At 36.2% G+C, this 12,978-nt stretch overlaps 1 protein-coding gene across 1 annotated transcript in view; it reads left to right on the top strand.

The window, feature by feature from the left end:
- The window catches only part of srrm4 (serine/arginine repetitive matrix 4), a 60,200-nt gene extending 47,222 nt beyond the window's left edge, over positions 1-12,978 (top strand). The window contains exons 7-13 of the mRNA XM_016245269.1: positions 1,828-1,902; positions 4,629-4,767; positions 6,922-7,250; positions 9,798-9,983; positions 10,102-10,206; positions 10,318-10,446; positions 11,780-12,978. Coding sequence (XP_016100755.1) covers positions 1,828-1,902; positions 4,629-4,767; positions 6,922-7,250; positions 9,798-9,983; positions 10,102-10,206; positions 10,318-10,446; positions 11,780-12,047 — 1,231 coding nt within the window. The 3' untranslated portion in view covers positions 12,048-12,978. The remainder of the gene's footprint in view (positions 1-1,827; positions 1,903-4,628; positions 4,768-6,921; positions 7,251-9,797; positions 9,984-10,101; positions 10,207-10,317; positions 10,447-11,779) is intronic.

Consider the following 12,978-nt stretch of genomic DNA (forward strand, 5'->3'; position numbering starts at 1 on the left):
ATATATATATATATATATATATATATATATATATATATATATATATATATAGAAAATTGGGTAGTGTTGAAATGTCAATCAAAAACATTTTCACACATATCAAGGAAGGAATTTTATTTTACAGGGTACCTGAAGATTTAAAAAAAAGAAATCAGTGTAATTGTTTTTATGACCCTTTTTAAGACTTGCACAAATAAAATGAAATGAAAACACCGTATGAGTGGGGTTGGGCAATGTCTATGGTAACATGCATAAAATGACATGATTTACAGTTCAGATACAGGTTTTCACAAAAATAAAGGTCTTGTAAAATGATAGACATCACATTTCAGCCTTTAAACCATTAAGAAAAGGGATGAGTCAAACATATACATTGTCATATTAATTTAAAACATATAAACATATATCTTAATGTCTTAATTGTTTAGATTTTTAGAAGGCACATTAGCTTCTTTCACATTTACAACTCTATGTGTTTGGTGCTTTAAAAAAATGAGTCGATATTTGCATTGGTCTGAACATAAATGGCAGACGGGCTTACTGAAAATGCAAATCACTGATCTGTAAATTGATCAGTGATGCACATTCATTCTCTGCCAGCAGGTGGCGCTTTTGGAATGACAGAAATATAGTGGTTTCCCAATAATGACTGCACACAAAGCAGTGCTGTGCTCATAAATGCTGCTTTATCAGGCATTATAGGAAATAATAAATAAATGCCATCGAAACTCCCCTTCAGAGATGCATTCATATAAAAACACCCACGCTGCATTTTCACTTTTAGACCGCATTCTACTCAATGAAATCAGAGCCTTTTGAAGTTTAATCATCACATTAAGCTGTATTGCAATTCTTGTCTGTCAGTCCCCAAATGTAAGACCTGTTGAAATGTTGAAATTATAATTCAGAAATTTCTTATACGTATATTTTCTATATATTTTCTCATATTTAAGGTATCTAAGACTTTTATGGCCTTAAATTTAATTCCACTAAATTTAAGACATTTTAAGGACCCGTGGGAACCCTGTATTTAAGATATAGGGTGGTGATACATTTTGGTAGCCCGACTGGAAGAAACAATAGCCCTGGACATCGGGCTTGTGATTTTGCGAGCCCTGCGAATATAGCTGTGGTAGCTGTTTCAAGTTGACTTGAGATGTCCCAAAAAGTTGTGAAAACGGCATATTAAGATCCTTATCACTGTCCTCAAAACATAGAATCAGTAATGGCATTCATTTATACAGCCTATATATATATACAGTATATATATATATATAAAACAGTACTCAAAAACAACACCTTAATATTTATCTCTTAATGGAATCTACTAGCTGTAAAAGCTGCTGTTTAATTTGTATTAATTTTACATCAAGCTATTAAACATGGTCTGCTCTTTCATAATGCATAGTTTGTTGGGCAGCTGAATTCAATTTTAAACTTTAATTGAAATCACTCAGCAATCTCATGTAATTCTGCGCTCAACTACTGAACGTGCGACTAAACTGTCTCCATTTCAGACTCAATTAACACTGTTTTACATGTGCCACATTAAATTATATAACACTTCAGAGACATTCACACAAAAAGCTCTGACTCTTGTTAGGGTGTTGTGTCATGTTTTTTATTGTCTTATGGCATTGTAATTGCTCTTTCACTCACTGCTTACACTCTCTTTCTCTCTCTAGCACGGCCATGATAAGATAAGAGGTGTAATGGGAATGTAATGTAAATTTGAGTCTTGATGTTGCTGTCCCAGCACAAAATAGCAGAATATGCGGGTGAGATAGTTAATTCTCTGCATGCATGTCTCTATTGGTTACCCTTCAGGGCAAGGAGCCACTCTCATCGCAGACACCGGCGCCGGAAAGCAGAAATTAGGAGTTATTCCTGCATGGCAAACAGGTACAGTGGTGACCTTATGACTGAATAATTGGGAGGAGGCCAAATTTAAATGAACTCCATGGCTGAGTCTAAAACCGAAGGCATCTGCTATGTTGTCCAGTCTATCAGTGGCATTATAACATCACATTTAATGATCTAAAACTAATTCAAGTCAGAATAGAATAGAATAGTATAGAATAGAATAGAATAGAATAGAATAGAATAGAATAGAATAGAGAGTCTAAACCCGAAGGCAGCTGCTATGTTGTCCAGTCTATCAGTGGCATTATAGCATCACATTTAATGATCTAAAACTAATTCAAGTCAGAATAGAATAGAATAGAATAGAATAGAGCAGAATAGAATAGAGAGTCTAAAACCGAAGTTAGTAGCTATGTTTTCCAGTCTATCAGTGGCATTGTAACATCAAATTTAATGATCTAAGTCAAATTCAAGTAAGAATAGAATAGAATAGAATAGAATAGAATAGAATAGAATAGAATAGGATAGAATAGAGAGTCTAAAACCGAAGGCAGCTGCTATGTTGTCCAGTCTATCAGTGGCATTGTAACATCACATTTAATGATCTAAAACAAATTCAAGTCAGAATAGAATAGAATAGAATAGAGCAGAATAGAATAGAGAGTCTAAAACCGAAGTTAGTAGCTATGTTTTCCAGTCTATCAGTGGCATTATAACATCAAATTTAATGATCTAAGTCAAATTCATGTAAGAATAGAATAGAATAGAATAGAAGTTTGTAAGCGCACTCATTCACCTGCACATTCCCACATTCATACGGATTAGAGCATTCGTATTCAAAGCTCAAATTTAATGATCTAAGTCAAATTCAAGTAAGAATAGAATAGAATAGAATAGAATAGAATAGAATAGAATAGAATAGGATAGAATAGAGAGTCTAAAACCGAAGGCAGCTGCTATGTTGTCCAGTCTATCAGTGGCATTGTAACATCACATTTAATGATCTAAAACAAATTCAAGTCAGAATAGAATGGAATAGAATAGAACAGAGCAGAATAGAATAGAGAGTCTAAAACCGAAGTTAGCTGCTATGTTATCCAGTCTATCAGTGGCATTATAACATCACATTTAATGATCTAAAACAAATTCAAGTCAGAATAGAATAGAATAGAGCAGAATAGAATAGAGAGTCTAAAACCGAAGTTAGTAGCTATGTTTTCCAGGCTATCAGTGGCATTATAACATCAAATTTAATGATCTAAGTCAAATTCATGTAAGAATAGAATAGAATAGAATAGAAGTTTGTAAGCGCACTCATTCACCTGCACATTCCCACATTCATACGGATTAGAGCATTCGTATTCAAAGAATTTTAAATGACCGTTCCAAACATTTTAAAACATTTTCTTCTTTTTTTTTTTGGGAGAATGTTGAGCGGCCAGAGATATTTATGGCTTCATGCTGGCCAGTCAGGTTTTTATCTTATCAGTGAGCGTCCGGTGGCACTGTGGCGATGACTGATAAAGGTAGAGGTGACACAGAGGAAACTCTTTTATCTGCCTCTCACAGCTGATGTCCAACATTTGGCGTGTAGATCAATGGAAACGGGAAAGGGAATGAAATTTGAGATCTCGCCCCCGTGGACGGTTGCGCCTCTTTGGAGTGGGTTGTGGGGTGATGGGGTTGAGGTACTGTAGAGATGGAGCACTACAGGGAATAGTGTTGAAATAAAGTTTCAGGTTTAAATCTGTTTCCTTTGATAGTAGGTGTCAGTGAAGATTGCCTGTAAAGCATATAAATGCCAAATCCTGCTGATTGCCCATGTACAGAGATTATGACAAATGCTCAAACAAGTTAGGACGTTGAAGTACACGCTTCATTATTGCACAAATCAGGGTAGTTTATGAGATGTAAAATAAGACCATTTTGTACTGGGTCAAAGGCGTATTTTAAAAAATACATTTTGAATTAGATGAACACATCAGAGTAATCACAGACACAGTTTATCATGCATTAAATTGGCCTCAAATGCTCTCCCAGGTGACACCGAACTGATTACTTCATCAGTCCTTCATACAAAAGCCACTCTCATTCATTCATCACAGAATTTCTACCATTTTCAAGACCGGAGAAAAACGCGCTCAGGTTTCAAATTGAAATAATCTTAAACTGGAGATGATTGCTTTTAAATCCCTAACTGATCTCTCCATTATTTGGAATTTCTCAGGGATATTCAAAGGACGAAATCATTATAGAAAGCAAGCACAGTGAAGCTTTACATGGTTTCAGGAGTTTAAAAGGCACAGAGAGCCCACTCACGCCACACAACAGGAACAATGGCCATCAGTTCCCATTCTGGTGAATCCTCATTCACTTCACAAAGACCTATTACAGATAATCTATGTCCTGAGCTGGTATAATTGGCACGTCCTTTCATAGGAAACCGTTTTATTCCACCTTAAGCGCGTGCAGATCAGAGGAACTAGCCGATCATTTTCCATATGTTAACCTGTGGAGGATTCACCTTTACACCTCACTGCCCAGATAATGTAGAAAGGGAAAACTGACGAATGACTGTTATACCTTCGCTGTCCCACATTATGATTTTATTGTTACTGTTGTAAAGGTGCTGTGAGCATTATCTTGATAAGCTGAAATGGTTCTACTTACAGTATTATGTATATTTAATGTGAATATGAATATTTTAATTCCTCCTCGAGGTGAAGGGGCCGTTAACTATGATTTCAATTGCTTTGTGTATGTAGATATGAAGATTGTGAAAAATCTGGTTTGCAAGACGGTGGCCATTCATCAGCTGTCCATGGAGGCAACGCATGCAGGTCGGCAATCAAGCTGACCAGTAAAATCTCCTCTAAGTGCTGCTGCCACTTTTCTGAAAGCACCGTAAGTGTTTCTGATGGCTACCTGATGCGCTTACAATGCCAGTTTACGGCCCTCGTGAAACCATTGATTCTTTTTGCTTAATAGGTGTCAAGACGACAAAAGATGTACACGTATCTGTTAAACTAATGGATTTTGAAGTCAGCAAGTGCACATTGTTCCTCCATGGAAAAATATTTATTGTGATTTATGTGACGTTTTGCATGTTTTTTAGTTCTTTTACAATAACTGGGTAGGATTTGGATTGAAGCTAGCCATAGTTAAGCATAAAGGCATAGCATTTTTAATTCTCACATGCAGATGAAGTTTTTCTACAGTCCTTTTTTAATGGGAACAATAATCACCATTGACCAACATGAGATTTGCATATTGCACACATGCTTGACACACAATTTAAACTTAAGTTAATTAACTTTTTAATGAGAGTGCTTTTCGAGTGTTTTCCGCTCTCAGTAATTACACTTTTTAAAAGCGACATGCAACCTACTGCCACACTCCAACTAACTGCATCCACTCCAAGCAGAAATATCAAACATCATTCAATAAATAAAAGTTCACCATCACTAAAGAACATAGTCCAGGGGAGTGGTCATATAATGTCCTAATTTAATGTTAATAATTAACATAAACCTATATACTGCATCATGGATTTTCTAACATTATTTTCAGTAAGCTTTTAAATAAACTTTTGTATCATGGCTTCGAAGCCTTTTGTGATGGTTTGTGTGCGCAGAAGATAAATCACTTTTCCTGACATAATCATTATAGTTACACTAATTGCATTGTCTAATCTTTTAAACACTGATAATATTTTTGTCTTGTGCTATCATATTTAAAGATCGTCCAGCATGTGAAGAAAATATTTCTTCCATTGTTTTTTGAAAGTGCTTAAACTAAAGATGTTGACATAAATGTCTTTGAAAAGCCTCTCTTTTGAAGAAAAATTAGTTTTCGTATTTTTTAGATACATTTTATCGCACGGTTGGTTAGCAGTGGCCTTTTTCTGTTTAAGTAAAGCATGCTTTGCTCTGGTGCGGTTTGTTTCATATACTGAAGCTTGCAAAAAGCTGATGATCTATACATAACCTGCACATAATTGTTTCAGTCTCACTTCACAGCTCGATCATTACAAACAACCACCAGGCTCTGTCAGAGTTCTACCACAAACCAGAGTTTGATTGCTTTTTGCACCACTGTAGCAAACTAGAACTTTATTGAAGTTTAGCAGCTTCTTTCCATTTTCCACGAAGGATGCAGAGTCTGTTTGAATTTGTTCCATCAGTCCCACAACAGAAAATGAGAACTCATTTAAGACCTACAGGTGCACAACAAAGGTAAAGAAAAAGGCTCATGCCGGTATGTGGCAGAGCGGAGTTGGATTTAAAGAAGAGAGGGTTATTGTCTTTTTCTTGCACTTTACCACTCTAATGATGCACTTATGTCACCCGCTCTTCCCTTTTTCTTACACCTTACCTACTTAAGGAGGAAGTCTTGATTGGTAAGTCGATGCTATCCGCAGATTAAGGGACTTATTGTAGGCCGCTGGTGGACTGTAAAATCTCTTCCGACAGAGGACTAAAGCAGAAACATGTTCTTTTTGTTTTTCTCAAGGATTTTACCTAGTTAGAGTGATGGAGATATTTCTTTTGTCTGCAACCCTTTTCATATAATTATATATTTTTTTTACTTAAGCCCATTCTGTGATGTCTGTTCAATGTTCTTTAAAGGAAAAGTGCTTTCAAATTGGGGATTTCTGTTTCCTTTTACTCTCTCTTTCTTCTAACATTAAAGTAGCTGGAAGTTTATTCTTGTAGGTTCTTTTCTCTCTTTTCTGATCTGTCTCTTTCATTAGCATTGGTTCATTGTTTATTTTCTCTCTTCAGTCTCTATTTCATTAGTTTCTTTTGTAAGAGTTCTTGCTTTGTTCTTCTCCTTTCTTTTCAAATTTCTCGCATGTGACAGATATGCATGGCGTTTTTAATCTTTTAGTTTCTGTCCCAAAAAAAACTTGATTAATTTCCTCTCTGTGCTCTGTATGGACATACAGTATGTGCCTTTTAAAGAGTACTCAAACTGTATCATGCAGGTAGCAGATTATTGATGCGGCCTTGATTTTCTTTAGAAAAATAACAACAACTTTGCTTTGTCTGCTCGCAGATCTCGCAATCACGTCCTGGGGTTGAGGGTTTAAACAAAATGGTGATCGTCCAGGACTCGATATCCAATAAGGGCAAAGGACATGCAGATTACGATTCGGGAAATGACACGTCATCTCCACTGTCAAGTAAAACGGGCATCACAAAGTCAAAGGTGTCTGGAAACGGAAAGATCTCATGCCAGGATCTGACATCTCCTGAGAAGCTTAGGCTAGTCGACGGAGACAATGCCTCAGATTCAGGCAACTCTCTAACCAGCTATGACTCTCTGGGTAAACCAGTGCTCAAAGAAAACACCCTTCACAGCTCTGCCTTCAACAAGTTCAAAGGGTGAGGCTGTTTTGAATGCATTTTACACCAACTTTACATCGGTCTGAACTCATTCTATTACAGTTACAGTAAGAGTAAGTAAACAGAATATATGCTATACATCAGATCTATCACTGTCTAAAATACTATTAAACCTTGACATAAACATTAACGATACACTGTAAAAAATGGCCGTGAATTTAACGGTAAAAGACTGTAAAAATGCTATAGTAAAAACCTGTTAAATGGTTAACGGTAAATTCCCCTACTATATACGGTGAAAACTGTATTGGACATTACATGTAATTTTACAGTAGTATACCGTTTTTGGAAGTGAAAAATACTGTATAATTTACATTTCAAATTTTTTATGTTAGTTTTTTCTTATCAGTTTTGTATATTAGGGTTGTGTGTTACACCTAATGTTGTTAAATGAATATTTATTGCATTATTTCAGTTTCATGTGTGTTACCGTGATGGTGTTTAGTGTTTGTGTGAATGACGCTGTGCACCTTCTATATATGTTATTATTTAAAAGCTGCTTGTGATGGGCTTTGGTTCATCGTGTGGCTTTCTCATCACCTCCTGCATTTGGTGGTTATCAGTTTATTACAAAGCTACAAAACAGATTTCAGTACTTCAATAGGTTGGTATATTAACATTATATCAGTTAATGAAACTACGGCATTTAACTGTAAACTTAAGTTAAAACCGTAAAACCTAAAATGTTGCTACCGTATTTTTTACGGTAAAATTCTGGCAACCACAGCTGACGTTTTTTACTGTAAATTCTACAGAATTTTTTACAGTGTATCTTTCCAGCTTAAGTGTATAATTTTGGATGTAGGTTCGGCTTCTGTTTCACTCTTTACATATGGCCACTAATGAGTGACTTTTCAAGTTAAAATAATATAAAAATATATATATTTCAGACCGAACATGGCAAAAAAACAACAACTGTACAAAGCAGTGTTTTATTAGTATTATTAAAATGATAATTTTTATATTTTAGATTTCCATTTTTAGTACACTCAAAAATGTTTTGAAACTTTATGCATTTCAGTTACATACAAATTTTCCATCCATTTAGATACATAGTTTTAACATAAACAAATCAATAAACATAATGCGATTCATGTGCGTCAGTCATACGTGAATGAAACAGGTAAGTTTTATGTAATAGTAGTGTCCACACTGCTCAGTGTTCATGTGCACATAAAGTTTCAATTTAGACCGACAATTTTTTTGAGTGTATTTAGTATTTACATTTTACAAATTTTTAGCACTTTTGTTTTTTAGTTTAGTTTTAGGTTTTACTTCAACTGACTTTTTAAAAATAGTTTTAGCTAGGGTTGGGAATCGAAAATCGATTGCGATTCCAGAATCGGATACTTAAGGTCAGGAATCAGATACTTGTTGTCAAATGAAAATTTCGATTCCGCCTATCAATTCCTATGCGCTTTTTTTTTCTTCATCTGTGAGGACTGGACCTAGCGATCTGCCTGGACCTTGTTTGCTAATCTAAGCGCTCCAAAGTTTGGCTACATTTGCGATCAGAAGCCAAAAAAGCTAAGTATAATATCTGTAGTGTCTAAACATGTTGCAAGAGAGGTGTCACCACCAACATGAAAGCACTTTAATTTAATAGATCGTTAAAGATCGCGAACATGATTCAAACACCAACGTGATTCTATTCCTAAATTACAATGATTCGTCTTTCATTCCACAACCTTTGACGTGTGCGATCAATGTTGTGATCACTTGGTTTATCCGTGCAGAGTACGATCAAACCAGTGTGATTTGAACATTTAAATCTGCGTTTACAGTCTTTTACCGTTAAATTCACGGTCATTTTTTACAGTGTGTGTGTATGATGGGTATGGTAGCGATTAAAATGGAGTAAATCACCTTTTGAAAGTAATTTTACGCTTCAAATGAAGATTCATCGATTACACTGTTACACCAGTAGGTGGCGAAAAGGGGCTGTTAAAATGCATTTGTCTTTGAATCATACAAGAGGTTCGTTCAAGAACGCTGATTCATCCAGTAATGACACAAATACATCTTGAGTGAGTCATTGAATCATTCATTCATAAATTACGTGTGATTTTGTTTAGTTGTCTAATGTTTTTTCTTCAGAATCATGAGAGAACCACAACTTCCATTGGGGAAAAAAATAAAATAGAAAAACCTCAATTTATCCAGAATCATGCAGTTGTATTTTGCACACAAACAGCTCTTAAAGAGTCCAGTTTTTATGTAGCCTGTTGATTTTTGTTCATGGTATTCAGCTAAAATAAATGGTTTGGAAAAAAAGAGACACAGGATAAATGTTTGATATCATTATTTAATCACATTGGAATCGAAACTGGGAATCGGAATCCATAAGCAGAATCAGAATCGGAAATTGATCAAATTCAAATGATACCAAAACCTAGTTTTAGCTTTAGGTAACTATAATAACCCAGGTACAGAGTGCAGTCTCTTTCTGCAACTATGCAGGTCTCCTATTATATTGTGAAGTAATAAAGTAAATAAAAATAACTATTGCCCCTCTTATAATTGCAGTGAAGAAGCGGGCACGTGCTCTGATTTGGGGAAGACACAGCCCCTGGGTGTCGTCACTGATAGGAATCGGAGTCTGCCATATGATAGATATCAGGATCGAGCGAGGTCCCGCAGCAGAAGCATATCATCCCAAAGCAGATACTCAGGGCGCTATTCAAGAAGCCGATCCCTGTCCTCAGGGAGAAGGTGGGTCACACAGCTGCCATTCATTATAGAAGACACAACTCTGATTTGAAGCTTTCGATTTAGTTGCAAACTGGTATTTTTGTATCTGACAGCATCATCTCCCTCGGCTCATTTATAGATCATATTCCCGTTCATCCAGTTATTCACTGCATTCTCGGAGAGACAGTCTGTCTAGTGCGAGCAGTCCCCTCAGTTTAAATCACTCACAGAGCACACTAGACAGGTGAATTTCAGCTAAAAGAAGAAGTGTTTTATCTAAAATAATGGTTTGACGATGACGGCGACATTAATTAACACATACGTGCTCACATCTCTTTCATGTGTGGATGAAAAGGTTTCGAAAGCGGAAAAGAGACTGCAGTTCCTGCAAGAGTAGAAAGCACAGCAGGAGAAGACCTTGCTCTCCAATGAGGAAGAGAAGAAGAGATTCCCCCAGTCACCTGGAAGCCCGTAGAATTACAAGGTCTGTTCTCACAGAACTACTAGTGTTGCAATACAAGCTAACAAATGGACACTGCTCCGTCGATCTTTCTTTGGAGATCTGGGTTTACTGATTGTGTGGGCAAATCTGTGGAAAACTGCAGAATGGATTTAAACACTGTAAAATGTTTAAACTGAGCTAAGAATATATTAATATAATTCTAATTGGAAGCTGAAGGCATTATCAAATTAGAAAATATATTTAACAAATTAAAATGCAAGTGGCAGGAATGTCAGCATTCCAGTTCTTTCTTGCATCCTCAAGAGAAACAAATTAATTCTTCAAATTAATGTTTATATATATATATATATTATATATATATATATATATCAGCATCATTACTCCAGTCTTCAGTGTCATATGCTCCTTCAGAAATCATTCTAATATGCTGATTTGCTGCTCAAGAAACATTTCTCTTTTTTGTGATAAACATTTTTTATTTGCCAAAAAAACACTAACATGCATGGGAAAGGCATAAAAAATATGACAAAGTATAAAGATATACAACTATACAACAAAGCCATGACAAAAGAGGACAAATGTAATTACAATAGTAAAACCGAGTGATAAAGTGATATTTCTTAATATTATTTAAAAAAATTGTGCTGTTTCAAATTTTTGTGGAAACCTTGATTATTTTTTTCTATAGGATTTTTTTTTGTTTTCATAAAATGAAAGTTCAAAAGATCATAATTTATTTGAAATAGAAATATTTTTTTATCTTTCATAAAAAATAAATTTTCTGTCACTTTTGATCAATTATATGCATCTTTTTTGAACATATGTATTAATTTCTTCAAAAAAATCTTTCCTAAAGGAGAATAATATTAGGTATTTAGAAAAATCTGTTGAAGGCAGGATTTTATATCCCTTAATCTATGTAACTTCTGTATTATTATATTATTAATTGTGTGCGCTCAAAAAAAAAATTAATTGTCAGGTGCGTAAAAACTAAAAGAAGTTTAGTCAACCAAGTAGCTAAAGTTGAGAAGCACACTGAGAACATATAATCAGACCAAATAAGGTATATAAAAATATATATTTTATTTTCCATATGCAGAAGTGAAAAAGTGACAAAAGTGCAAAGCGTCTTAAAAACAGACCAAAGAGCAGACATTTCAGCCCATGCTTTCCTTTTTTTTGTCACTTGACTTTTTCACGTTTGCATATGGAAAATAAAATATATTTTTGATGGACCTTTTTTGGTCGGATTATATGTTCTCAGTGTGTGGACAACTTCAGCTACTTTGTGACATTTTCCCCATTCAGAATGATGTATTAACATGTCATTGTTTGTATACTCTTTCCTGCACAGTGCCAGAAAGAGACCGGTCCCCTACTACCGTCCCAGTCCCTCCGTCAGCAGCCGATCCTCCAGCCTCTTGTCCTGGCGTCTGTTTACTCTCAGTCGCAGCCGTTCACGGAGTCGCAGTCGCAGCCGTAGCCGCAGTCGCAGTCACACTTACTCGTCATACAGGAGCTATAGTCGCAGCTCGTCGTGGAACTCTATGTACAGCAGACGCAGTCGCAGTCGGAGCAGAAGCTATGACTCAGTAGTGAGCTACAGCAGAGCCCGTCGCTAATTTACAGAAGAACCAGATCCCAGAATGCTGAGCTACAGCACAATCCCAGGACCACATCTCACTGTAACTAGAAGTGAAATGGAGCGGCGCTGAGAACATGCTGTGCTTAGATGTGGAACACCAGGCAGTGACAGGATCATCTGTTCAGTGTCAGATAAGACTGAAGCTTTCCATATTGTTGTGTACTAAACTGTGTGCTTTCATCCATCCCGTTCAAAGGAAAACTTGTCAATCAATCACAAAGCCTGCTGTTGTAGGAAAGACCGGACCGGGAAATTCAATCTGTGAGTTCTGCTATTCCTTGTTTTGCTCATAGGTGTAAGGATATTGTTAGTCGTTTATCAAAACCGACGTGGTAGATAAAAGGAAGTGCAGGGTCACTCACCAGACGCTCATAGCGTGACCGTAAAAACACATGTATGAATCTATCGTATTTTTCTAGTGTTTCTCTTTTTTATAGGAGATGTCAGAAGCGCTTGAGGAGAAAGATTTATTGCTTCCATAACAGCTGCTTCTGTGTTGCCCACACCTTTGAAAAATGTGCCATCCGAATCGGCCCCAGTGGCGAACGCACACCCCATCAGCCCAAATGCCAGCTTTATTTATCTTCTGTTGAACTGGAAAACAATTCAAATGTCACTGGCTGTGATGGAGATGGTCATGATGGTGGTGGTGGACAATCAAAACGCAGCGGATGTGCTCCACTGGTGGGAACCGTTTTGCGGGTCCAGGCGTTACCAAATACATTAACGTACATATTAATCTTGCAGACCTCAAGAGATAGAAAGATATTTTTATCTGTAGGATTCGAGGCTGCATCTGAGTGAACAAAGAAAAGGTATATTTTCCCTGTCCTGTTGTTTCTGAGATTCAAAGCTCTGCTGTAATTGTGACCCTGCCTGTGAAAACACAACTAAAGTCTGAGATCCGC

Source organism: Sinocyclocheilus grahami, unplaced genomic scaffold, assembly GCF_001515645.1.
Source record: "Sinocyclocheilus grahami isolate Dianchi unplaced genomic scaffold, SAMN03320097.WGS_v1.1 scaffold749.1, whole genome shotgun sequence".
Classification (NCBI taxonomy): domain Eukaryota; kingdom Metazoa; phylum Chordata; class Actinopteri; order Cypriniformes; family Cyprinidae; genus Sinocyclocheilus; species Sinocyclocheilus grahami.